A 24,254-nucleotide genomic window follows, 5' to 3' on the forward strand; every position below is an offset into this window, starting at 1 on the left:
GCCATCATTTTCTTTAAATTTTTGAGGTTTCTGGTAGAGAAAGTGTGGCACTTTACAGAATTGAGAGCATCGCAAATCAATTCAAAGAACTGGTTCTTGGTGACCGGTGTTCACCTGGCCTCAGCAAGGTCACCTCTGGTGGGAGGGGTTTACAGCTCACTGTCGCTTCCATGCAGGACAGTTCTGATGGCTGAAACTGTTCTTTTTCTATGGAGTCAAGACTTCAGTCTATTACTGACCTTTGCCAAACAGTTTGTCCTGGGTTCCTCACCCCACCCCCACCCCTACCCCCATTCATGTTTCAAACTGGATCTCAGGAAAGTGTTCTCTTGGAACACTGAAGGTAAACATATGTGACATCCACTACACTCCCTAACTCCCATGCCAATGACTGCTTCAAAAACCCTGAACCGAGACATATCAGGTAGATTTTTCATTGGACCTGACCATTATAACAAATACGGATTGTGTTTTACTGCTAAATTTACACTTTGAAGATCTGTGGCTACACTTCCCCATCCCTCCCTCAATCCCTCATGTGGTCCACCGTGTTTTATTCTCGCCTACAAAGAGGGTGCCAGAGGTCACGGAAGACTTCCCGTGTTGCTTCTGGGTGAGCAGCAATGTCAAATGCCAGGATGGAAGATGGTGACCTTGCGTTTCACCAGTGATCTGTGTAAGAAAGGAAAGTAACTCCTCCCCACACACGAAGAAAAGCTCCTGGGTGAAAGGAACTGTACAACGTGAGTTTGCTAAGTGCATCCTCTCGACAGCAAGTTAAATGGCTGTAAGAAGTTGTGCTTGCACTTCATTCCATCAGCCCCAATTTCCTGGAAACTCAAACACCAAGTCCTCTCAAAATATGGCTAAATGCTGGCAAATATTTGCAGATATCATTTCTGCAAAAGAAACCCAAAGACAGTTATGTACAAAGTTAGTTTACAGAATACCTATCCCATTAAGTTTCTTTGACGAGATCAAAATAGGAATAAATATTCTTAAATTCACCACCTAATCATCATGGAAAACTTAGGACCCTTGGAGGGGGTAAAGTAGATTTCTACAGATATTGCTCACATATTTGGTTTTCTATATCAGAGTATCTTCAATGCTATTGTGCCAATTTTCAAATGGAAACTATGATAAGTAATACTTTAAATGCAAAAATATATGTATCCTGTACTTCAGTATTCATATGATGACTCGACTTCCCCGCCAAGTCAATTTGTCAGGTCCTTGGGCTCCGAGGAACTTTATGGAGGACATTGAGTGTTTCTCAAATTCATTTTGAAATGAATGAAAAAAGTCCTTGCACCTCACTTGCGGAAATACCCCTTACTTAGTTTGGAGGGCATGATCTGTCCTCCCTCACCTTGGGCTGGGGACACCATTAGCCAAGCACACAGTTCTGGGACTCTAAGAGAGGACAGCTCAGGACACCCTCAAATCAATCACCTGAGTTACAAACATATAGACAGCTGAAATGGGTGCTAGATTAGGGGTCACAAATTCAACTTCTCCTCCTGTGCTATCCAGGTGTCCTCTGGACAGTGATGGACAGGAAGTGTAGGTGCAGTTAAGGTTCCTGAACGAGATTCTTCCAACATTTCCTTTCCCCGTAGGTTGTTCACATCAGGACCTGTTCTCGAGTCTCTGGCAGTCGAAGAGCAATCAGGCCACCCCCAACGAGAGAAGTAGCAGCCAGAAGGATGGGGACCACTTTGGTGATCCCAACAAAAGAAGCAAAGATGGTGTTTCCCAAGATGGCGCCAAATTTGCATAATCCATTGAGGATGCCAAAGGCTGTTGCCCTGTGAAAGAAGAAGAAAGTAAATCATTCTGGGAGATGCAAACTAGACCTCCTTAGATATGTGGGACTGGGTTCTTTCTTTCCCTTGTTAAAGAAGTATGGTGAAGGTGTGGGAGGGAATTTTTTTTCCCTGAATATAAAAGTAACACATTCTTATTTTAGAAATTTGGAAATACAGAATAACATAAAGATGCAAGAATATATAACGTCACCACTGAAAGTAATCACCATTATTAACATTTTGGAGTATCTCCTTCCCCAACTTGAAAGAATGAAGAAGGATGAAGCAGAAAGTGTAAGTGTTCCCCATTAATAACACTTCGACCCTCTTGTGGCAGAGACTGTTAGTTCTCCCTAAATAGCATTTCTCCAAATGTAAGACTACATTTCCCAGATTCCCTTGTTTCTGAGTCTGGCCATGTGACTAAGTTTAGGCCAATGGGATGTAAGTACTCCCAGCAGCTCCTGAGAAACTCCCTTAAGAGATGTCAAGCGTGGTCCTTTTGCTCTCTTCTTTTATCCTTTTTCCTCCCATCCTGCTTCCTGGAATACAAATGGTCTCATCTTGGACCATGGCTGAGCTCATGAAAGAGGAAGAAGAAGATAAAAAGATGCTTTAGTGCCTATCTTCCTAAGTGTGTAGTTATTTGGGGTCTGTGTCACCCATGGCAGAAGCTAATCTTAATTGTTATTAATCACACTTCCCAGTGATAACTACTGTTAACCATCAATCCTTTTCTGACTCCATCTATATACAGAGACAATATTCCCGGGACTAGTCCTCCTCAGATTAAGCAAAATATCTCTATTTCACACCACTAGTTTATGAAGAATATGGCTATATTTTTGTACTTTACATTCTTCTTACATTTTTTCTATAACTATACTACACTACACCTTTATCACCAGCCCCAATCCCAATCCTTTTGTTTTCTGAATTTTCTTAGATATTTTCACATGTGTGTTTTTCCAAATAAACTTTAGAGTAATTTTTTCAAGTTCCCAGAGTGTGGAAAAATCTCATGGAGTTTTGAATGGACTCTTTAAAAACTAAAGAATACTTGACATTTTTGTAAGATTAAACCTTCTTAGAATTCAGTAAGATGTATCTTGACACATAGTTGAGTCTTCTTTTATATCTCTCAGTAAAGCTTAATGGTTTTCTTCACATAAGTGTTTCACCTTTCTCATCAAATTGATTCCTATATATTTTATGATTTCTTCTATTATTAGATGGATTTCAATTTTAATTTTTTTATATATTTTAAAATCTATAAATTATTAAATTAGTTTTATTATTGACCACCTTACCAAATTATTTTATTGTTTCTGGTAGTCTCTTTGTTTAATTCTCTTAGGTTTACCGGATTTAAAATCACATACCATTGAAATAATGACAACTTTTCCTCCTCTTATTTTTTGTAAAACTTAGTTCTTTGATTCACAGAAGAGGCTCCAAATTCACTATTCTGTGTTTTTCCATAGCTACCTCTATCCCAATACCTCTGTCGTCAATCTTGGGAATACAATTAAGATTTGATGCAGAATTGCATTTACCTGCCTTCCACACCACTTCACATTCCTTTCTGGCCAAAGAGCCACTTACCTGCTGTCCTGAAAATTCCCCCTCCAAGAGGAGAAATAACTGCTAAGCAATGGCCTTGACCCTATGCCTTTAAACCAGGCCTCTTCCCATAGGGCATGCACAAAATAAAAGGAAACCCTGGACATCCCTGCCCCATTCTCCACAAATGCCCTAGACCATCATGCCTCATACCCACCTTTATTTCTGCCCCACCCTTTGTTTGTCTAGTTCTGCACCTTTTCACTTCATTTCCCATTGGCAGGCCTGTTCTCACCTCCCTTTGGATTGCACGATGCATATGGTTTAGCCCTAGTTCTCTCCTGGACAAGGTTTGCCCTTGTCCTTTGCATCTTGCCATCCACCCCACCCTATCAAGCCTTAGCCTTCCCACTCCCAGCCTATGCCAGCCCCCAGGCAGGAGAAACTCAACAACCTAAAAGACATTTGGTCCATGGAACACCAAGAAGACCAAGATGTGGCCATAATCAAAAAATCTAGAAACAATAAATGGTGGAGTGGGTGTGGGGAAAAGGGAACCCTCTTGCACTGTTGGTGGGAATGTAAATTGATGCAGCCACTATGGAGAACAGTATGGAGGTTCCTTAAAAAACTAAAAACAGAACTACCATACGACCCAGCAATCCCACTACTGGGCATATACCCTGAGAAAACCATAATTCAAAAAGAGTCATGTACCACAATGTTCATTGCAGCTCTATTTACAATAGCCAGGACATGGAAGCAACCTAAGTGTCCATCAACAGATGAATGGATAAAGAAGATGTGGCACATATATACAATGGAATATTACTCAGCCATAAAAAGAAATGAAACTGAGTTATTTGTAATGAGGTGGATAGACCTGGAGTCTGTCATACAGAGTGAAGTAAGTCAGAAGGAGAAAAACAAATACCGTATGCTAACACATATATATGGAATCTAAGAAAAAAAAATGTCATGAAGAGATTAGTGGTAGGACAGCCGCATAGCACAGGGAGATCAGCTCGGTGCTCTGCGACCACCTAGAGGGGTGGGATAAGGAGGATGGGAGGGGGACGCAAGAGGGAGGGGATATGGGGATATACCTATGCATATAGCTGATTCACTTTGTTATACAGCAGAAACTAACACAACATTGTAAAGCAATCATACTCCAATAAAGATGTTAAAAAAAAAAAAAAACATCATCTATAACCTTCCAGATGCTTTTTCTATGTGTATAAACTTAAAAACAAAAAACACCCTAAATGCAATGTGGTATATTGGGTTGGATCCTGAAACAGAAAAAAAAAGGACATTAGTGGAAGAACTGGTGAAAACCAAATAAAGTCAGAGTCTAATAATGTACCAATGTTAATCTCTTAGTTTTGACAAATGTACCATAGTTATTTAAGACGTTAATATTAGGGGAAGCTAGGTGAAGTGTATGCAGAAACGTTCTGTACTATCTTTGGAACCTTTCTGTAAACTTAAAATTATTCCAAAATAAAATGTTTACTTAAAAAAATGGAAAAAAAAAAAAAAAAAAGGAAGAAGAAGACCAAGATGGCTGTGGTGAAGGAACTTGGGGCAGATAGACTTCTGGCCAAAGAAGTCCAAGAAAGTCCCAGAGGGAAGCCCAGAGAGGAACTGACCTCTGGTTGGTGGGATACAGCTCCACCGTGATCACATCCAGAGCATTCCAGGCAGCAATGCTTGTCCCACAGAACAGGCACTGCCAGCCAATCATCGCCGACTCACTGTTGCCAAAAAACAGGAAGAAGCAGCAGACAGCCGAGATGAGCATGGAGCCACCTGCAGAGATCAGGGCAGAAAGAAACGTGAAGCCCGTGGCAGACAACACCTGAAAAAAACAGATTCATCTCTACACAAAGAAAGATGTGAACCCCGTACATGGTACCCCAGCCATGGGATTAGAGACTTCTATGTGGGTCATATCACCAGAATTAGCCTCCAGGAAGGATTTCGGAAACCTCACCCTGTGGTGCTGTCCAGCCCAGCATAACTGAGAACAAGGCAGAGGGTGTGGGTATTAGTAGAGAATTTATTATGCTCCAGACATTGTTCTAAGGTGCCCGAGATACATCAGTATCAAAAGACTCTACTCTCATGGAGCTCACGTTCCACTGAGAACACAGCTGCAAAAGGGCAACAGAAGAACACCTGATCCAGGGCCATGCTGCTTATTTTCATGTATGCCCATCTCCACCCCAGATACCTGAGCTGCCCTTCTCAGATCTGCTCTGTGCCCCGGGAAGCTAACCCCCATGCACTGCATACCTGGGGGTTCCTTGTCAGTTGTGAGGAGAAGGGGCTTGGAATACTTCTTCCTAATTCCCATCCTGCTTTATAAGCCCGTTATTGGCAAATGCTGCTTCCCGCCAGGACGACAGTTCCTCCCGGACACCTCCTGCTCCTTGGTTCCAACTCTCCCTGGGCTCAGTTCCTGCTGTTTTCTCCCTTTGTCCCTGCAGCCCTGGAGGTAGAGGCTGCTGCCCACTTTTGCTAGTATCTGGGTGTCTCATCTGCCTCATTTGTTCCCATAACCCTGCCCACACCTCTAAAACCTGCCCCATCATACAGTCTCTTCCCTAGAACTCTCTGGGGTAAATTCCTTTTCCCACCAGGACCCTGGGTGATACAGCTAATGATAAGAGATCCCACTGAAAGAAGGCTATGTCAAATCCTACTGAAATCCAATACGTCCAGCCCAGAGGAGCTTGGGAAGCCTGGAGTGAGTATGTCTGGAAATGCAGTGGGACTAGTTAGCAGAAAGGAAGGAAGAAAGCAGGTCCCAAACAACCAGCTAGGAAACAGGGCAAAAGTTCCACCCAGGCATCAGAACCCTGAAGGAAGGAGGTCTTCAGGTTGCCAAGAAACCAGAAGGCTGGTCTGGCCTCACCCACAAGTGCCTCCCTGGGTGGCCTCCACCTGGAATCTCACCCTCAGACCTGGAGCTGCCAAGACTGGTGCCAAACCCTGCTGAAGAGCTGGGCAATGGTAACTGTCTGCTTTATTTCTATTGATTCTGAGAAGGGCTAGGGCTGTGACTGGGTAGCCTGGTAGCCTCTTTCCAACAGCAGGGAGTCAACTAGAATGGGAGGAGATTGGCATCTACTGGACCACAAGTGCCCTGAGAACTGTATCATCGACATGCATGCATCCCTCAAAGTGGCCAGCCATGGGGCTTGGCGTACAATGTTTGTTGAATACAAAATATTATCATCAAATAAATTCAGTGATAGGGAACTGACCCCTCACCTATGTTAGGTCTTCCCACTATAGGTCCCTCTGGTGCCCAGTTCTTCCACTCTCATCATTAGTTCTTATTCCCCTTGTGATGGAGAGGCCTGAGGTCAAATCCCAGCTCCCCCTGTGTGACCTTGAGTGAGTCACTTAACCTCCCTGGGCTATCTCACTTTCCCCATCACAGGGTTATGGTGAGGGTTAAATATGCTAATATTTACAAAACGCTTGGAAAAAATCCTGACCTATAATAAGTACTTCCTAAGTGTTAGTTAAATGAAATTTCTAGTTTACATCTGTCTCTCCCAATAGATCATTTTTTCCTTAAGCACGAGGATGCTGTCTGTCTCAATTATTGCTGTATCCCCATTGCCAACCATACAGCCTGGCGGAGAATTATGCTGCATAAATTAATGTTTATTCAATGAATAAATGAAGAGTAACAGGCTCATCAGGAAAACTTTCTTCTCTGCTGTTAACAAGGCACAACTTCTGCCCAGGAAAGGGCACAGCAGTAGAGAAAGCGGGATAAATGATTCTCCAGCAGACTCGATAGGGGATTTGTCTAAGGGTCATGGGAGAGGCAGTTTCAAAACAGGTCACCCACATCCCATCGTGACATTTATTGAGCACCTAGTATTTACTGGGCCCTGAGAATATCGTAGTTGATGCACTGTATGCCGGACCTTTTACTAGAGATACAAAGGGGGCACTGTCCGAGCTTTTAACAATCTGGCTCAGAAACAAAATACAGGAATTAATAAAAAAGCAAGATATAAAGAATAATAAATATTAGTTCCAGATATCCAGTTTGGGGGGTATGGCTCTATTTAGCATTAGAGAAATCAATTTTTATCTGGGATATATTCATGATGACAAGAAGGGTTTCAATGGCAAAGAAGAGGATGTCCACTCTCTCCCTGCCCTGCCTACTCCCTGCCCCCAGCCCTCCTTCTGTCCCTGGTCGAGGGGGGCCGTCCATTCTTCTTCACAGATGCACCCACCCCACCCTTCATCGACCGTCATCTCCCAAGAACTTCCTCAGCTACTCCAGGACCTGACCACAGAATTCACTGTTCAACCCTGGGACTTAAAAGACCAGAGACAGAAATTTACTTTCTGGTATGAAGATTGCTCTTTTCTCCTCCAAAATTGTTGTTGTTTTTTTCCCATAAAAATAGGCTTGTCAGAGCTGTTCCAAGTGATTTAGTTCAAGTGCCAAGTAAAAATGTTTGGGTTTGGTCACCTGCTTTTCTTCTCTACGTTGATTAGACAGGTTGGAGAGACTGCTCCAAACACACTATTTGTCTAGCTCATTACATATTAATATTTCCAAAGTAAGAAAAAAAACAAAGGGCCAGTGACAGAATGGCAGAAGTGTCACACATCTACTCTCACACTCTTTGTCTCACTGGAGCAAACAGAGGTATTATTTTAACCATCGTGCTTCCAACTCATCTAGGAAAGAGGTCATCTTCTCTGGCTCAGGTCGGTCCCACAGCATTACTAAGTGGCAGCTCAGTGGCAGGCACCGTGCTGGGCACGAGTGTCACAGAAGTTAATAAGCCACCGTCTTCCGTCATCAGGTTTCACGTCTAACCAGGGCATTGCCGCTAACAGGGGACACAGCTCAATCTGCCATGCCTGAGAGATGACCGTCCTCACCACAAGATTAAAAAGCAGAAATCACAGGCATGACTTGGGCTCATCATTCTAAATATTCATGCTACAACTTATTGACAAAATGGTTATGTGATTTATCTTGTTTCCTTTGAGCTTTGCTGCTAGGATCTTGGAATTAATTTTTACTGATCAGCTATACCGCTGGGGCAGAACTCATGGCATGTTTATTAGCATACTGTCTGCTCCCGCTTTCTTGGCCTTGACTCATATTCTAATGGGTGTTCATTTTCCCTGGCCCTGGGTGTATATATTTTGTTTCTTGTTCACTATGCCTGGCATGTGTTTCAGTAACAAACTGCTGAATGAAGCAAGGCAGACATGAGAACCTGCAATGCACCAAGCACTATGAGATGCTTTGGGTACATTATGCTCAATCTTCACAAACCCCTACCAGCTCATTATAGGTCTCCTTATCTATAAATCCCAGAGACGTAAAGGAATGTGTCCAAAGTCAAACAGCCTTTAGGTGATAGGATTCCAACATGAGCTTATCCAAACTCCAAAGCCCAAAATGTTATCACTATTAAATAATAATAAGTAATAGGATTTATTTTAAATCATCAAATAAAACCAATGCTCATTTAAGAGCATTTTTACAGAGTGGGTACAGTGGATGTATTTAATATCCTACTGAAGTGCTAATAAAATAAGTAAGTGTCACAGAATTGCTGAGTCAGGAAATGAAGATGTGTCCCTGGCATGGACCAGACCTCCACGGGGCCCTGGGGTTTTGCATATGTGCCTCCTTGGTTCTACACCAGCAGATTCCATCTTACCTGTGTGGTTTCCTGTGTGAGATTTCTTTAAGAAAAATTCCACTGCTTTCATACACTTTAAGCCACTGCCTTAGCCCACTAGAGCACGAATGCGGCGTCCCTAACAACTCACCGATCATCCTGAGCCTTCCGACTCTATCCATGAGAAGGGCAGATATGATGTTCCCAGGCAAGACAGACAGACTGCCAAGGAAGCTGACGAGGTAAATCAAGAAGTCGTTGTCTTGCTCTAAGTCCATGTGGCAGCCCTCCTTCTGTTCCAGAAAGGTGACATTGATAAAATGACAGTTGATGAACTTATGCTGGTAGAGGTCTGCGGAGAGAAGGAAACGTTTGGTTCACATGAAATGGAGGGAGGCTGGGGAGATTTGGGGCAGAAGCAGGGATAAAATTATGCCCCTTCCTTGGGCAGGTGGCACCGCCCCCTGGCAATCAGACAGTCTCAAAATCCAGGTGACGCGTGGCCAGGTATGGATGAAGTGGGAAACCTTTAAAAATGTAACGACCTGTTCAAGTTCCTATAAGCAAGGGGAAATGAACATTCACTGAGGGCCATGTTTAAGTACAGCATCTTTCAAGCCAGATAATGGTTCTGTTTGTATCTACAAGATGACATTAAGGGCCACCGTACCTGGGCTACTCCTCTGAGGCTACCCAGCGTATACGAGGGAAATGACCAGAGAATTGGCTCCAGATTGAGCCAATCACTCCAAAGCCCATGCACAAACCTGAACATGCTTCAGAATAAAAACCATTTGCTCCTTGGTTGTGGAGGAGGGAAAGAGATGACTAAGTAGAGTACGGTGGATTTTTAGGGCAGTAAAAACACTCTGTATGATAATATGATGACGGCTCTTATCCATGTGTCCAAGCCCATAGAATGTACAACAGCAAGAATAAATCTTAGGGCTTCCCTTGTGGCGCAGTGGTTAAGAATCCGCCTGCCAAAGCAGGGGACATGGGTTCGAGCCCTGGTCGGGGAATATCCCACATGTCACGGAGCAACTAAGCCCGTGCGCCACACCTAGTGAGCCTGTGCTCTAGAGCCTGTGAGCCACAACTACTGAGCCCACGTGCCACAATTACTGAAGCCCGCACGCCTAGAGCCTGTGCTCCACAACAAAGAGAAGCCACTGCAATGAGAAGCTTGCGCACCTCAATGAAGACTAGCCTCCACTCGCAGCAACTAGAGAAAGCTAGTTTGGGTGATGATGATGCGTAGGTTCATTAATTATAACAAATGTACCGCTCTGGTGGGGGATGATGATAATGGGGGAGGCTATGGCATGGGAGCAGGCGGCATATGGAAATCCCTGTATCTTTCTTCCAATTTTGTTGTGAACCTAAAACTTCTCTAAAAAAATGAAGTCTTAAAAAATAATAATAACCATTTGCTTTGGAACCAGTTCCATGGTTTTTGATACCTTCTAACATCAGCTATTCTAGCCAAAAGGTCACTATATAGGCTTTCAGGAAACCTAGGTTTGGGAACTGGCTCTGTGGCTGACCCGCTTTAACCTCCCTGAGCTTCTGCCTGTGAAGTTAGAGGAAAACACCTAATGATCTCCACTGCTTCCCAGCTCTGACATTTCATGACTGCAAGTGTTTGCAAAAGACCTCAATAGACATTTCTCCAAAGAAGATATACAGATTGCCAACAAACACATGAAAGGATGCTCAACATCACTAGTCATCAGAGAAATGCAAATCAAAACCACAATGAGGTATCACCTCACACAAGTCAGAATGGTCATCATCAAAAAATCTACAAACAATAAATGCTGGAGAGGGTGTGGAGAAAAGGGAACCCTTTTGCACTGTTGGTGGGAATGTAAATTGATTACAGCCACTATGGAGAAAGAAGATGTGGCACATATATACAATGGAATATTACTCAGCCATAAAAAGGAACGAAACTGCATCATTTGTTGAGACGTGGATGGTTCTAGAGACTGTCATACAGAGTGAAGTAAGCCATAAAGAGAAAAACAAATACCGTATGGTAACACATATATGTGGAATCTAAAAAAATGGTACAGATGAACTTATTTGTAGGGCAGGAATAGAGACGTAGATGTAGAGGACAGACATGTGGACACAGTGGGGAAGGGAAGGGTGGGACGAATTGGGAGATTGGGTTTGACATAAATATACTACCATGTGTAAAATAGATAGTTAGTGGGAACCTGCTGTATAGCTCAGCTCAGTGCTCTGTGATGACCTAGATGGGGGGAAAGTTGGGGAGGGAGGTCCAAGAGGGAGTGGATATAGGTATGCATATAGCTGATTCACTTCAGTGTACAGCAGAAACTAACACAACATTGTAAAGCAATTTTACTCAAATAAAATAAAATAAAAAGAGTATGCAAGCAAAGAGGCATCAATGAAACTTTAAAGAAGAAAATAAAAGATATGCCAAAGAGTAAATGTATAGAACTCACTAATATTTTTTTAAGTTCAGGCTAAACATAAATTAGGAAGATAAATCCCATAATTGACTAGTTAAAGACCAAGGGGTATTTAGAGACCAGATATTGAACCTTTTGAGGCTGATATCATGGAGGAAAAAGATGTTCTTGCATAAACTGTGCCTTGGTGCCAGTGCCAGAGAGAAAGCATTGATCTGGATATAATGCAAGTATCTCAGTGGAAAGCTCACAAACTTCAGAGCTAAACAAATTAAGAGATGAATCAAAGTTCCTCCAACCTGCTAGCTGTGGCCTTGGACAAGTTGCTTAAGCCCCTGTTTCCTTAGTTGTAAGATGGGAATGATAGTACATTTCTTACTTGAGGCAATATTGGTGAAGCCCCTGGTAAAACTCAATTAGTTTCCTTATAACCCAACTCCACTTGGTATTAATTTATAATGAGAGCAGTAAAAATAATGAGGAGTGAGAGAGTGGTGGAATTTTGTGATTTTTTTTTTAATCATGGAAATCTGAAATGGTGTAATTTTAAAATATTCTTATCATCTCACCTCACGCACAAAGCTTGAAAAGATGCAGTTTTCCCTTTTTATTTATTATTGTGAGAACGTAAGTCTTGAATTTTGTTTCAAATTATGCTAGGTCTTCAAGAATGCACTCCAGGTATAAAATGCAGCCCTCCTGGAATGCTGTTTTTTTCTTTTTTTTTTTTTTAAATCTGGGTCATACTTTGTTCCTACCAAAGATCCTTAGCATATAGCATCAGTCTCGTTGAGATCAGAACACTTGTCCAGTACTTTTGTTTCCATTTTACATGTGATCAAACTGAGACACAGATAAACTAAATGCCTTGGTAAAGGCTGTGCAACATCTTTGTTGCACAAAGAAGCCCCAACGTGGGGCTGGAATCCATTTCTCCACATGAAGACTCAGCATGCATATCTGTGAATACTTAACTACTCCTAAAGCTTATGACTGAGCAGTTTGATTCTAGACAACAAGCCCACCCTGTTCGTGCCCTTACCTGTGTTATAAAAGATGGTCGATTCAATGGTGCAGTTTTTGAAATAGGTATCAGTCGATGTAACGTCTTCAAAATAGCACTCGTCAAATAAAGTGTCCTCAAAGAGCACATGTTTAAAGTACATCTTTGTGAACCTGTGGGGAAAAATTAGCCCCTGAATGATTCATCCAGGAAAAAAAAAAAAAAAAAAGGAGACTTGAGACTCAGATGGAAAACACAGAAAGGCAGAAAAAAGGAGAACTGCAAACCCAAAGGTGCTGGAACGTTATTTTCAACCCAGACTAGCTCCCCGTTTCTTCACTGTGTGTTTATAAATGGGGAGGGGCCTCAGGACGGTGGAAACTGATGTCTAGTCCAGGTACACAGCCTGTGGTTCCCATATGCAGGTTCATGGACCTCCTACATCAGAATCACAGAAATGTGAAATAGTGTGAAATGAAAATGTTAATAACATCTCACTTTAGGAGTTTTAAAAACATGAATATCCCTCAGATGGTCTTAGAAGGTTTAAAGGCAGTAGATGCATGAGGGCCTCAGAATCTTTGTTTTTAAATTGAACCAAAAAAAGTGGGGAAATGGGCACTTTCATCCACATTGTTGGTAGAACATAATTGGTGCAGCCTCTTTGGAGAGCAATTTTGCAAAATTTTAAATGTACAATCCCTTTGACCTAGGAATACCACCTCTAAAAATTCATCGTACACATACTTGCTCATGAATTCAAAGAGACACATTCACTGATCTTCATTGCAACATTGCTGATAACAGCAATGGATTACTAGATAGACAGACAGATAGATAACAGATAGACAGATGATAGATAGATAGGTAGACAGATAGATAGATAGATAGATGATAGATAGATACCATACAGTGGAATACCACATAGCCATTATAATGATTAGGTAGATCTATATGTCTTAATATGGAACCATCTTCAAGATATATTGTTAACTGAAAAAATTAAATACAGTATGGTGTTTATTGCATGTTACCATTCATGTAAGAAAGGACAAGGCACATATGCCTGTAAATGCATAGCATATACCTGGAGAGTGACGCAAGACACTGGCAGATGTGTTTGGTCCTGAGGAGGTACAATGGGGGTTGGGCATGAGACAAACGTAATTGTTTCTTTATATCAAGTGTACATAATACTTTTTTTACTTAAATATAAAACAGTCAATAAGAGGTAAAACCCCTAGATGATTATGAGGTGCAGCCACATTTAGGAGCTGCTGCAAGACTCCAACTCCTACATAAACTTAAAAGAAAAGAACAATATTACATTTAAAAACATATACTGATATATATTAACATCATCCTCTATTGGTTATATTCACCAAGCTTGGTTAAACTTTTAAGCAAGAAACCTTTGGCTATGTCTTCATTTATGAAGAATTACAACCCGTTCATTCATCTGTCTATTCATTTATTTAGATATTCAGTCTTCAGCAAATACTTACATAGCTTTAGGTGTTATGAGTACAGAGAGGAAAGACATGGTCCCTGCCCTCAAATCTAATGGGAAAAAAATAAGCAAACAGACAACTACAATTCAGTGGGAACCACAGTGACAAAGGTAGCACAGGGTGCTGAGGGTCATTGTTCCTCTTTACAGCCACCAGATCATTCAATCCATGACCACATGCAGTGGGCAGTGCCCCTTACCCTTTATGCTCTGTTGTGTTCTGCTGAGAACCCTAACCTAGAGCCACCTCTCATTAGCTTCTGCAAGAAGACCTCCCACCCAATAAGAAAGCCTGGGCCAGTGCTTCTCAAAGAGAAGTCCCCAGACCCCTTGCATCAGAATAAAATGGGAGGTTATTGTGAAAGATACAGTTTTCTACATTCCATCATGGACCTCTTGAACTATGATCACCAGAGGAAGATGCCAGATTATTATACTTTAGAAAATGTGAGAGTCACTGATCTAGGAAGCCAAATTGTTTTCAACAATTTTTCTTAGGGTTAAATTTGCTGCAGACTTTTAAACAGCAGCCTCCAAAAGTTATCACTGGACTCTTCATATTTCCATGGGAAAACTAATCAGTAAGCCTTTGTTACAGGAAGATGGCTCTGATGTGAAAATTAATGTAATTTGTATGCTGAATGTATTTATTCAGGAAAGCTATTCCTGGAGACTGTCTCAGGTCTTTGCCCTTCTTAATATATCCTTCTCTTTAATACAGTAATAGGCTGGTGATGTGGCCTTCAGTGGTATTTTAATGTTCTACCAAAAGTGGGTGAGAAAGCAGAGCCATAAATCGTAATAGGTCTGACACATACAGACTTTAAAATGTATCTCCAAGTAAGTTATAAAAAGCCTAAGTTATAAAAAGACAAAATTATAAAAGAAGAGATAAAAGGAGAAAGGGCCAAGGCATATTTTATGAGTCTTTTATATAAATCATCTCCTCCAATCTCTAATTTATATACTAAACTGGTCCAAGATTCTTCATTCAGGAGATTTCAAAGGCTGAAAGAAAAGTTAACAGAAGTATCTTGTGGAACTTTTCCTTTAAGGAAGCAGAAGCTATTGGCGAAAGAAATAAAAGAGTGGACTTAGGACATGGCCATCTATATCTCCAAACAGTTGAAATATTATTTCATGGAGAAGCAGATTTATAGGATGGGAAATACTGGTGCTAATGTCAACCAAACAGACTCTCTAAGGACATATGTTCTTGTGCCTCAGAATATAAGATTGATACCAAAGTTGAACAAGAACAGTATAAGAGAAATATACACCAATCTCATGTAGATGCAAAAATCCTAAATAGAACATTAGTAGTTCTATGGGTTTTAGCAAACGTATGATGAGATGTATCCATCGTTATGGTCTCATGCAGACTATTTTCACTGCCCTAAAAGTCCTCTATGCTCTGCTTATTTATCCATCCCTCTCCCCTAACCTCTGACAGCCACTGATCTTCATAGTTTTGCCTTTTGCAGAATGTCATATAGTTGAAATTATACAGATGTAGCCTTTTTTAGAGGGGCTTCTTTCACTTAGGAATGTGCATTTCAGGTTCCTCAATGTCTTTCTATTACTTGATAGCTTACTTCTTTGGCCCTGAATAATACTCCACGGTCAGTATGTACCACAGTTTATTTATCCATTCACCTACTCAAGGACATCTTGGATCATCACTGGATAATATGGTAGTTCTGGCAGAGGGTATATAGGAAATCTCTGTGTCTTCCTCTCAATTTTTCTGTGAACTTAAACTGTTCTTAAAATAGTCTTAACAAAATAATAAGTTGAAACCCAATTTAAAATATTTGCACAATTTTTTTGTAAAAAATAAAGGACATGTACGTTGCCTCCAAGTGTTGGCAATTATGAATAAAACTGCTATAAACACCTAAACAAACAAAAACAAATTAATAAATCAAATTTGTCAATGTATTGATTGCCACTTTAAAAAATTCACACTGGGGGCGTCCCTGGTGGCGCAATGGTTGAGAATCTGCCTGCCAATGCAGGGGACACGGGTTCGAGCCCTGGTCTGGGAAGATCCCACATGCCGCGGAGCAACGAGGCCTGTGAGCCACAACTACTCAGCCTGCGCGTCTGGAGCCTGTGCTCCACAACAAGAGAGGCCGCGACAGTGAGAGGCCCACGCACCACGATGAAGAGTGGTCCCCTCGGGCTTCCCTGGTGGTGCAGTGGTTGAGAATCCGCCTGCCGATGCAGGGGACACGGGTTCGTGTCCCGGTCCGGGAAGATCCCGCATGCCACGGAGCGGCTGGGCCCGTGAGCCGTGGCCGCTGAGCCTGTGCGTCCGGAGCCTGTGCTCCGCGACAGGAGAGGCCACAGCAGTGAGAGGCCCGCGTACCACAAAAAAAAAAAAAAAAAAAAAAAAAAAAGAGTGGCCCCCGCTCGCTGCAACTAGAGAAAGCCCTCGCACAGAAACGAAGACCCAACACACCCAAAAGTAAATAAATAAATAAATAAATTTATTTTTTTAAAAAAATCACACTGAATGATTAAGATATATCCCAGGAATCAAGTATGGTTGAATACTGAAAAAAAATTATTTTAATTTATCATATTAATAGGTCCAAGGAGAAAACAATATGATTATCATAATAGATGCAGAAAAACGTTTAACAAATTAAATACACTTTCATGATAAAAACTCTCAGCATACTTAAAACAAAAAAGAATTTCCTCGGGGCTTCCCTGGTGGCGCAGTAGTTGCGCGTCCGCCTGCCAATGCAGGGGAACCGGGTTCGCGCCCCGGTCTGGGAGGATCCCACATGCCGCGGAGCGGCTGGGCCCGTGAGCTGTGGCCGCTGGGCCTGCGCATCCAGAGCCTGTGCTCCGCAAAGGGAGAGGCCACGGCAGAGGGAGGCCCGCATACCACAAAAAAAAAAAAAAAAAAAAAAAATCTGTGTATACCGTCCAGAACATAGAAAAAAAGAATTTCCTTAACTTTATAAAGGAGGCCAGTCAAAAACATACAGCAAAGGGCTTCCCTGGTGGCGCAGTGGTTGAGAGTCCGCCTGCCGATGCAGGGGACACGGGTTCGTGCCCCGCTCCGGGAAGATCCCACATGCCGCAGAGCGGCTGGGCCCGTGAGCCATGGCCGCTGGGCCTGCGCGTCCAGAGCCTGTGCTCCGCAACGGGGGAGGCCACAACAGTGAGAGGCCCGCATACCGCAAAAACAAACAAACAAAAAGAACAACACATACAGCAAAGATCATACTTAAAAGGAAGACACCCAAAATGCCCCCACTGAAGTCAGGATACCCATTAGCATGGCTTCTATCCATCACCAAACCGGATGTCATAATCAGCACAATATTGTACATCAGCGACACCTCAATTAAAAATATTTAAAATAGGGCTTCCCTGGTGGCGCAGTGGTTGAGAGTCCGCCTGCCGATGCAGGGAACACGGGTTCGTGCCCCGGCCCGGGAAGATCCCACGTGCCGCGGAGCGGCCGGGCCCGTGAGCCATGGCCGCGGAGCCTGTGCGTCCGGAGCCTGCGCTCCGCAACGGGAGAGGCCACAACAGTGAGAGGCCCGCTTACCGCAAAAAAAGCTTACCGAAAAAAAAAAAAAAAAAAAAAAAAAAAAAAAAAAAAAATTTAAAATAAAAGAAGTAAATAGCCTAAAAATAACAAAACTAGTTGAAACATTTATAGTATGAGAATTATACATTCACATCTATAACCTAGTATGATATTTACCTAAAATTTAAAACACACAAAAGAATGCTGTACAATGTTTACAGATACATAAATATATTGGAAAAGTATAAAAACACACATGAATGTAAAACACCAAATTTATGACTGTGGTGATCATCACTCCTCATGAGGAAGAAGAATAGCATTAAGAAGGGCAACTGAGTGAGTGATGTTTAATCTATATTAAAATCTGAAGTCAGTGTAGCATAGTTTATGATTTTACAAAGCTAGGTGCTCTGAATAGGGTTGTTGGTGTTATTCTCTATTCTCCACATATTTGATACATTTCATGATGGAATAAAAAGGAAAAGAAAGGAGACAAAACAATTGTTATGGGCAGGTGATAGGCTGGTATAACAATAACAAGGGGAAACTATTAGAACTAATAAAAGAGCTCGGTTAGAGACAAAACAAACATCCCCAAATCAACAGGATTTCTATTGATCTGCAATAACCTGGATAAATGTCTGATGGAGGAACAGCAATCCCATTTTCAGTAGCCAATTAGTTGTAAAATATTCAGGAAGAGGCTCTATAAGAACTATGCAGGACCTCGATTAAATTACAAAATTTTGCTGAGATATTTTATTAACTCTGAAGCCTGACAGACATTACATATCAACATTATGACTTTCAGATGTGGAATCAGAGGCTTAAATAGGTCGGTCAGAGGTGGCTCAGCTATTTACTGACCCATCCAGGCTTGGAACCCAAGTCCCTCAAGCCTTGGCTGCTTCCTCAGACCTGAAGCCAGAAGGTACATTTAACACATTTCCCACCCTCGCCAGCTTCGCAGAGATTTACTGTCCTGAAACACACCCACTGCAGATGAAGAAAATTCCTACTGATGCCCCACTAAAAAATGCTTTTAATAGTGTGGGTAGGATTTCATTGTGATGTGTGAAATCGACCTTCTCTCTTCTAGATACGCATTTGCTTTCTTTCTCTCTGCTCTCCCTGCTAAAAGTAATCTTCCCCCATGTGTGACAGTCAATAAAGTAAATAATTTTATTTAAATTTTTAATCAGCAAAGTGTGGATAAAGTCTAAGGGGGAATACTGGTACGAATGGGGACAATGCCCCATCCAAACTAAAGAACTTAAAGAATTTAACTCTCCAGAGGCTCAAGGTTTCCAAAGGTGTCATGTTTTCTAGTTTATGACCAGCAGATGGCAGCATAACTCGAGAAAAGAAACCAGGTTCAATTCCTTAGATTGCTTTCAAAAGTTCCTAATCTTTTTCCAAGGAGAAAAACACCATTTTTATTCAAATAAATTGCTGGGGTAAAAATTATGAGCTTCAAGTGACAGTGGTATCCCCTGGTTAAAAAACTGAATGACATATATATGACAAGTTAAAATGAACTCATTGCAACTTCTGAAGGAATTTATACTTTAATAATCACACAAAAACATTTCTATGCATTTGAAACACAGAAACATGGTAGAACATCTGTGTGTGCAGAATATTTACATCCACTCCCAGACAATCAACGGCCTGCTTATGCATTCGCAGACCCTTAACAATAACTCTATGGTTCCCTGGCGTCCTGGTTCCACAGATGAGACCACCGCCTTCCTCAAGCTTTAAGCTTTGGGAGGCTCGGATCTTTCAAAAGGACAGAGTGGAGCGGAAGTTCCCATTTTCTGTGTAGCTAAGTCTTAGAACTCCAAAACCTACTTTTAAAAATCATAACAGCTCTGGCATTGCAATTAACTTTTTAATGCAGAAAACACCATGTAAAACAGGGCCTTTGTGGGAATGGAGAGTTTCCCAGTGAGACGATACTTGTAGTTGTCAAGGGTACAGGATTGGAGTCCAAATGCATGAACTGGTGAGAGATATTTCTAATCTATTTACGTTAGCTGTGTGATTTGGGTAAGGAAGTCAACCTCTCTAAGCTTGTTTCCCTTCCTGTAAAAGAGAAAGCACATTTCTTGCCTCCTGGAGTTTTTGTGAGGATTAAACGAGATAATCTCTGAAAGGCACTTAAGGAAGCACCTGGCACACAGAAGTGTCATTACCATCGTTATTATTACTAACACCACAATAGAGTATCACTGAACATTGGAAACTTCATAGATGAGGTCTCTTTTAGTGAATTCATCTCTGCAGGGAATAACATCATATCATGGGTGACACCTCACCATCCATAATGTCCCTTAGTTTTCAACATTTCCAAAGCATTCTAATAAAGAAGGGCAACGTTTCTTCCTTGGCAATGCCAACGCAAGATCTCTGGGCTTATATTGAAGAGCACTGACGGTGAGAAATCCTGGGGAGAATTGCCATCCACCAACCACTAGCCTTCGAGCTGCCATCCCTGGAGTGGCCACTCTCAGCAGATTCCAGGAACCGAAGTGTTCCCAAAGAGAGCATGTGCATACATGGGCATGTGAAGGTGGAGATGTTTGTGACTGAGCCTCGGCATTTAAAAAAATCATCTGAAAATCTGAATTCCATGTCCACGGATAGTCGGTCCTAACTTTCCTGCCCCAAAGGCCTTATATTTGTAGAAATAACATTCCCCTTTTCGAGTCACACATTCTTTCTCATCCTAAATAACAGTGAACATTTGCTAAGGTCTGGCCAGTAAGAACATATGGACTAGACTGCCCAAGCCAACTTCCTTGGACTTCACCCAGACATACACTTCTTTCTCACAGTCACGGGCACGGCCACTTAGACACACAGGTGGGTGCAGGCTGGGGAAGTAGAACCAAGTCAGAGGAGAAAATTCATGGTGATAATTCTTGCACAGACACATTAGCTTGGGGGCAGTTTATACCACTGACACTGGGCTGTGGTGTTTCTGGTGTATCATGCCCTCGTCTGACCCAGTGAACTTCCTAAGGATAATTCAAGAAGGGAAACAGCAGAGGTGAAAATGCTCAGTTTAGTGGAGCATGTGGCCTGGAGGAAACTCTGTCCTGCCCTGACCCATTTGGGGCCTTCAGAGGGCAACCTCAAAGAGGTGTTCTTAAAGCCCAACAGCCTGGACTATCCATCTCAGTGTCCCAGGAGTAGGAAAAGGAGGAGTCAAACAGATTGAGGAGGATGCGGGCAGGACTTTTCTAACACTCCACTCATTTTTGCCCCAAAGCACAACAACATTCTTGATGACAATGGGCTATGCCAATCGACGCTTGGAGGTAATATTAGGCAAAAGAATAACATAAGATAGTGTTATATTGGCCTCTGGATTTGCTTCTGAAGAAGCATCCAGAATCAAAGAAAAAGCTCAATAGCCAGGCTGTGAGCTGGTGCAGGACCTCACTGGTGAGAGCTCTGGGACCTCTCTCCAGGCAGGCATCATTGAGGGGCTCTCTGCGCATCACCTTTAAGATGCGAGGTCTCAGGAGAGATGATTTGGTTGACCCTCCTTGGAGGAATCAACCTTAGCCAGGATGACAGGGGATGGCATAGTACAGACAGAGCCACCAGGGGCACTGTCGAGTCTCTGGCAGCCATGGTAAGCTGTGATGCTCCACCAGCCTTGGAGCTCAATCCTTGCCATATTGAATTCTTATCTTCCCAATGGCTCTCTCCCCAAGACAGTCCCCACACACAGTCCCCTTGATCTAAGGAAAGCCCGTGGTCTCCCACTTACTTGTCATTCACAAGTTTCCCATGTTGGTGAATCTGATTTTCCATTGTGAAGTTGATTGTGACACCATACACGTGCTCATTGTGAAATACCTTCATTTTGGACTTGTATGCTTCATCTTGAAAATACCGGATCATATCAGGGAACCAAACTGTCAGTCCATAGTAACTGTAATACAGAAGACAGAATATTTGAGCAGCAACACCGTCAGAGACTGCATTCACGACCTGATGTAAATCAAGCCCATTTTAAATGTATCAGTATGGTTCATTAGAAATATCTAATACTATAACTCATCATATTACTAGATCTAAGGGAAAAAAATCATGACTATATCCATAGATGCCAAAAAGGTATTTGATAAAAAACAATATTCATTCCTGATAAAAACAACAATAGATTAGGAATTCATGGACGCTTCCTCAGCATGTAAAAATATATATATCTCAGCTCAAAAGGCAGGATCTTTCTTAATGAGGAAACACTGCAGTCATTACCACTAACATAAGAAACAAGACCAGGAGATGCATTATCAGCACTACCATTTAACACTATGTTGTAGGTCTTAGCTAACTCAGCTACTCATGAGAAAGAACATAGGAATATAAAGTTGCAAAGCAAGAGGTAAAACTATCTGGAGGGCACACAGCAGAATCAAGAATAGCTACAATCCTACAGCCTGTGGAACAAAAACCACATTCACAGAAAGATATACAAGATGAAAAGGCAGAGGGCTATGTATCAAAAGAAGGAACAAGATAAAACCCCAGAAAAACAACTAAATGAAATGGAGATGGGCAATCTTCCAGAAACAGAATTCAGAATAATCATAGTGAAGATGATCCAGGACCTCAGGAAAAGAATGGAGGCGAAGATCAAGAAGATGCAAGAAATGTTTAACAAAGACTTAGAAGAATTAAAGAACAAACAAACAGAGATGAACAATACAATAACTGAAATGCAAAATACTCTAGAAGGAATCAATAGCAGAATAACTGAGGCATAAGAACGGATAAGTGACCTGGAAGACAGAAGGGGGGAATTCACTGCTGCAGAAGGGAATAAAGAAAAAAAGAATGAAAAGAAATGAAGACAGCCTAAGAGACCTTTGGGACAACATTAAATGCAACAACATTCGCATTATAGGGGTCCCAGAAGGAGAAGAGAGAGAGAAAGGGACTGAGAAAATATTTGAAGAGATTATATTTGAAAAATTCCCTAACCTGGGAAAAGAAATAGCCACCCAAGTCCAGGAAGTGTAGAGAGGTCCATACAGGATAAATCCAAGGAGAAACACGCTGAGACACATAGTAATCAAATTGGTAAGAATTAAAGACAAAGAAAAATTAAGGAAAGCACCAAGGGAAAAATGACAAATAACATACTAGGGAACTCCCATAAGGTTAACAGCTGATTACTCAGGAGAAACTCTACAAGCCAGAAGGGAGTGACATGATATACTTAAAGTAATGAAAGGGAAGAACCTACAACCAAGATTACTCTACCCAGCAAGGATCTCATTCAGATTCGATGGAGAAATCAAAAGCTTTACAGACAAGCAAAAGCTAAGAGAATTCAGCACCACCAAACCAGCTCTACAACAAATGCTAAAGGAACTTCTCTAAGTGGGAAACACAAGAGAAGAAAAGGACCTACAAAAACAAAACCCAAAAAAATTAAGAAAATGGTAATAGGAACATACATATCGATAATTACCTTAAACGTGAATGGATTAAATGCGGGTCACAAATCAAGCCTCAGTAAATTAAGAAAATTGAAATCATATCAAGCATCTTTTCTGACCACAATGCTATGAGATTAGAAATCAATTACAGGGGAAAAAACGTAATAAACACAAACACATGGAGGCTAACCAATACGTTACTAAATAACCAGAGATCACTGAAGAAATCAAAGAGGAAATCAAAAAATACATAGAGACAAATGACAATGAAAACACAACGATCCAAAACCTATGGGATACGAGAAGGCAGACAGAAGAAGCAAGAAGAACTACAATCCTGTAGCCTGTGGAACAAAAACCACATTCAAAGAAAGATAGACAAGATGAAAAGGGAAGGAAGATAGACAAGATGAAGAGGGAAGTTTATAGCTATACAAGCCTACCTCAAGAAACAAGAAAAATCTCAAATAAACACCTAACTTTATACCTAAAGGAACTACAGAAAGAAGAACAAACAAAACCCAAAGTTAGCAGAAGGAAAGAAATCATAAAGATCAGAGCAGAAATAAATGAAATAGAAACAAAGAAAACAAGAGCAGAGATCAATAAAATTAAAAGCTGGTTCTTTGAGAAGGTAAACAAAATTGATAAACCATTAGCCAGACTCATCAAGAAAAAGAGGGAGAGGACTCAAATCAATAAAATTAGAAATGAAAAAGGAGAAGTTACAACAGATGCCGCAGAAATACAAAGCATCCTAAGAGACTACTACAAGCAACTCTATGCCAATAAAATGGGCAACCAGGAAGAAATGGACAAATTCTTAGAAAGGTATAACCTTCCAAGACTGAACCAGGAAGAAATAGAAAATATGAACAGACAAATCACAAGTATTGAAATTGAAACTGTGATTTTAAATCTTCCAACAAACGAAAATCCGGGACCAGATGGCTTCACAGGCAAATTCTATCAAACGTTTAGACAAGAGCTAACACCCATCCTTCTCAAACTCTTCCAAAAAATTGCGGATGAAGGAACACTCCAAAACTCACTCTATACGTGAACCATCACCCTGACACCAAAACCAGACAAGGATACTACAAAAAAAGAATATTACAGACAAATATCATTGATAAATATAGATGCAAAAATCTTCAACAAAATACTAGCAAACAGGATCCAAAAACACATTAAAAGGATCATACACCATGA

The 24,254-nt window shown here is 41.5% G+C and overlaps 1 protein-coding gene across 3 annotated transcripts in view; it reads right to left on the reverse strand.

Moving 5' to 3' along the window:
- Positions 1-322: 322 nt before the first annotated feature.
- SV2B (synaptic vesicle glycoprotein 2B) overlaps positions 323-24,254 on the reverse strand; it is an 83,234-nt gene continuing 59,302 nt past the window's right edge. For 2 of the 3 annotated variants that reach the window (XM_055088205.1, XM_024114955.3), the window contains 5 exons: positions 21,362-21,526; positions 12,551-12,684; positions 9,213-9,413; positions 5,030-5,189; positions 323-1,811 (listed from right to left, as the gene is read on the reverse strand). In XM_055088205.1, coding sequence (XP_054944180.1) covers positions 1,628-1,811; positions 5,030-5,189; positions 9,213-9,413; positions 12,551-12,684; positions 21,362-21,526 — 844 coding nt within the window. In that variant the 3' untranslated portion in view covers positions 323-1,627. The remainder of the gene's footprint in view (positions 1,812-5,029; positions 5,190-9,212; positions 9,414-12,550; positions 12,685-21,361; positions 21,527-24,254) is intronic. The other variant, XM_055088204.1, reaches the window with a different exon arrangement.

This window comes from Physeter macrocephalus, chromosome 11 (assembly GCF_002837175.3).
Source record: "Physeter macrocephalus isolate SW-GA chromosome 11, ASM283717v5, whole genome shotgun sequence".
Classification (NCBI taxonomy): domain Eukaryota; kingdom Metazoa; phylum Chordata; class Mammalia; order Artiodactyla; family Physeteridae; genus Physeter; species Physeter macrocephalus.